The 3,638-nt window shown below is 34.6% G+C and overlaps 1 protein-coding gene across 1 annotated transcript in view; it reads right to left on the bottom strand.

Annotated features, from left to right (window-relative positions):
- LOC106475146 (putative leucine-rich repeat-containing protein DDB_G0290503) overlaps positions 1-3,638 on the bottom strand; it is a gene marked incomplete at its 3' end in the record, with an annotated part of 24,776 nt that overhangs the window by 18,816 nt on the left and 2,322 nt on the right. Inside the window, exon 2 of the mRNA XM_013935842.2 lies at positions 2,076-2,213. Coding sequence (XP_013791296.2) covers positions 2,076-2,087 — 12 coding nt within the window. The remainder of the gene's footprint in view (positions 1-2,075; positions 2,214-3,638) is intronic.

Genomic DNA, 3,638 nt, shown 5'->3' on the forward strand with positions numbered 1-3,638 from the left:
GTAAATGAAATAATAATTTGATCTAAGTAAGAGTTTTTTTTTTCTTCCCGATTTGTAAAAAAATTCTTACGTGATAGAAAAATGAATATTATTTTCGAAATCTGCGTAACTGAATTATGGGAAATCCGTTATTAAAACCAAAACAACTTTTATGAAGTTTAAATTCGCAGGCCTGTGTAATATTCAAACTCACTCAATCTTCGATACGTTAAAACGAAAATAACAAGAAAAAAACGTTCTAAAAGCTTTGTGCCAAACGCGTCAGAGTAGTTAGCGTGCCGAAGTGTTGAACCAGTGTACACTTTGTATTACCGAAAAAAAAAATCACGTTTCACACTTTTAGGGTCCTGGGTGGGTTTATACGGGTGTCGGTCAAATCTCATTATTCGGACAAACAAGAGCAGCCAAAGAGTTGGCGGTGGATGTCGTTGACTAGCAGCCTTCCCTCTTGTCTGTAAGTTTAAACGTAGAGTAGATACTGAGCCCTCGGGTAGCTTTTCGTGAATATACGAAAACAAACTAAATAAAAGCTTTGTAGAGTCGTTATTGGTTGAAACATCGGAAATGACTGTAATAACAAAATATTAAGTTGCTTTTTCTTTGAGAGATATAACATTACATAGAAAAATGGACAAAGAAAATTTACCTTAACTAACACATTTTATGTTTCATGTTCTACTAACTTGTATGAACTTTCTGTGATACATTATAAAATTTATTGAATACACGCACATAATAACAAAACAAGGAGAGTTTGGCTTCGAAGCTAACTCATCAAGGGACAGAACAGGTAACCATATCCCTGGACCCCAAGCAATACGATACATTAGGCTTAATGATAAAAAAAAACAACGTTTAGCATAGCGATATAGTTACATGTTTTACAAAGTTTGAATACTATATATTGCTAAACATTTTACAGCGATGTTTCTGTCATAGATTTTAATACTTTCAGCTGCTGAAGTCTGTAACTTTAAGCGACACAAGAATTATGTTTTAAAAATATACACGTATAGCGGTTTATTTCTTAATAATCACCTAATCACTTCCCAAAATAAAAAATACTTATCATAAATAGAACGCTTAACTGCACATGTGTTATCCACATTCCTCCCAATTAGTTCATTTTAAATCAGCAGTGTGTAAAAATAAGATTCCAGAATGTTTTTATTTTGCTACAAGTCATTGCCCAGACGGCTTTCCTTTAAATATCCTAATTTATCAGTTAGCATGAAATGCTATTAAAAGTGCAAATGATAAAGTAAAGTATTGATTGATTAAGAAGCTATAGTTCATTGGTTACTACGCTTTATATTTTCCACAGGACACTCGGTCGCTAGTGGCAACAAGGACTGGTTACCACGGCGAATGTCTGCTACAAACAGCTCGATTATAAGCAGTAATTTATGGTATTTTTACAATGGTTTCAAAATTGTACATTTTCACTCGGACAAATAAATAAAACAACTTTTCATAAGACATTGTCAAATAGAATTTCCAATAAGTTAGGCTACCTTCAGGAGATGCTTGAGCCCAAAATATGTATGAAAAATAAATATTTATAAACACAGACTCGATTTTTTTGCACCCAAACTGTAATTCAAAACCGACCGAGCCGGAATGCGACGTAATAAAATCACAAGCCGCGCAGCTCGTGCTTCCAATGACGATAGTTAGCTGACGACACAGCTACGTGTCTCTTTATGCCCACTGAATCTTATTTTTCAAATTCCGGATTTACGCATTTAACATCCAACCCTGTTACACATCTGAGGAACAATCGGACCACGTGGCTAGGAACAGAACACCAGTAGGATGTCACAGCCTACCTGAGGAACAATCGGACCACGTGGCTAGGAACAGAACACCAGTAGGATGTTACACACCTGAGGAACAATCGGACCACGTGGCTAGGAACAGAACACCAGTAGGATGTCACAGCCTAATGTACCAAAGGTTTTTTGCCATTTTTCGTTGAAATGTTTACACATGAAAATCGGACGTTTATTTCGTAGCAAATTACAGTATGCAATATCAACACTAGCATATTAAGATATAATTAAAATTAACCTCACCTTTATTTCCATTTCCTTATAATTCTTGATGACGTCATCAAAAGCTAAACCACTGTCATTTTGAATAATATTCTCTATATTTCCATCAGATGGCTCTGTATTTACTCCTTTCTCGAAGAGAAGTTTATTTTCTATTATCTAAAAAATGCACCAAAACACTTAATCTTAATGGGAGAAATATTATAATTATGAAATATAACCACTAAATACCTAAACTTTAGTGGAATATTAAGACTGATAAAGACGCTCTACTATGTTAAACGCAGACAAAATTGAAACTTTCATTCTAAAGTATAGAAACATGAAGATTAAACCACTGAGTATCTCCTCTCAGTAGGTTTAACTGATACCAACAAATACAGCACAGTGAATATCCAACTGAAGGCTGTGCTATTTTTGTGAAACAAACTGCAGCGAATTCAAATATGTTCGTAGGTTTGGCAGTGGTCCTTACATAGACTGAAAGGTTCTGGCAGTCTGTCAGATGACTGCTGTTACGAAGGGTCTAACTATATAATGAAGCTCAAGTTATGGGGTAAAAGAAAACTAGAATATACAGCGAATCAAAATCAGTGAACCATCTCTGAAGCACAATCGGGTCACAAAGATCATATACTACAAAAAGTAACACTCAAATTGATATATATATATAATTGACAACATGACTTGTCACTTTATCAAAGTTATAACTAATAAATATCATTGTTTACACCTAGAAAGACAGGAATTTTATTTACTCTCTGACACTAGGTTATTGTTTACTCCCCGATACACTAGATCATTTTTTACTCTCTGACAGTCTACATTATTGTTTACTCCTTACCAGTCTAGATTGTTCATTGTGCCCTAGCAGGGGAGTTTTGTCTAATCCTTCAAGAAACGATTTATTGATTAGTCCCTGACAGTCTATACCTATTGTTTACTCTCTGTCAGTCTAGATTATTGTTTACTCTCTGTCAGTCTAGATTATTGTTTACTCTCTGGCAGTCTAGATTATTGTTTACTCTCTGGCAGTCTAGATTATTGTTTACTCTCTGGCAGACTTCATTATTGTTTACTCCTTATTAGTCTAGATTGTTCATTGTGCCCTAGCAGGGGATTTTTGTCTAGTCCTTCAAGAAAAGATTTATTGATTACTCCCTGACAGTCTATACCTATTGTTTACTCTCTGTCAGTCTAGATTATTGTTTACTCTCTCACAGACTAGTTTATTGTTTACTCTCTGGCAGTCTAAATTATTGTTTACTCTCTGGCAGTCTAGATTATTGTTTACTCTCTGGCAGTCTAGATTATTGTTTACTCTCTGGCAGTCTAAATTATTGTTTACTCTCTGGCAGTCTAGATTATTTTTTACTCTCTAACACTCTAAATTATTGTTTACTCTCTGGAAGTCTAGATTATTGTTTACTCTCTGGCAGTCTAAATTATTGTTTACTCTCTGGAAGTCTAGATTATTGTTTACTCTCTGGCAGTCTAAATTATTGTTTACTCTCTGGAAGTCTAGATTATTGTTTACTCTCTGGCAGTCTAAATTATTGTTTACTCTCTGGCAGTCTAGATTAT

This window comes from Limulus polyphemus, unplaced genomic scaffold (assembly GCF_000517525.1).
Source record: "Limulus polyphemus unplaced genomic scaffold, Limulus_polyphemus-2.1.2 Scaffold8144, whole genome shotgun sequence".
Taxonomy (NCBI): Eukaryota; Metazoa; Arthropoda; class Merostomata; order Xiphosura; family Limulidae; genus Limulus; species Limulus polyphemus.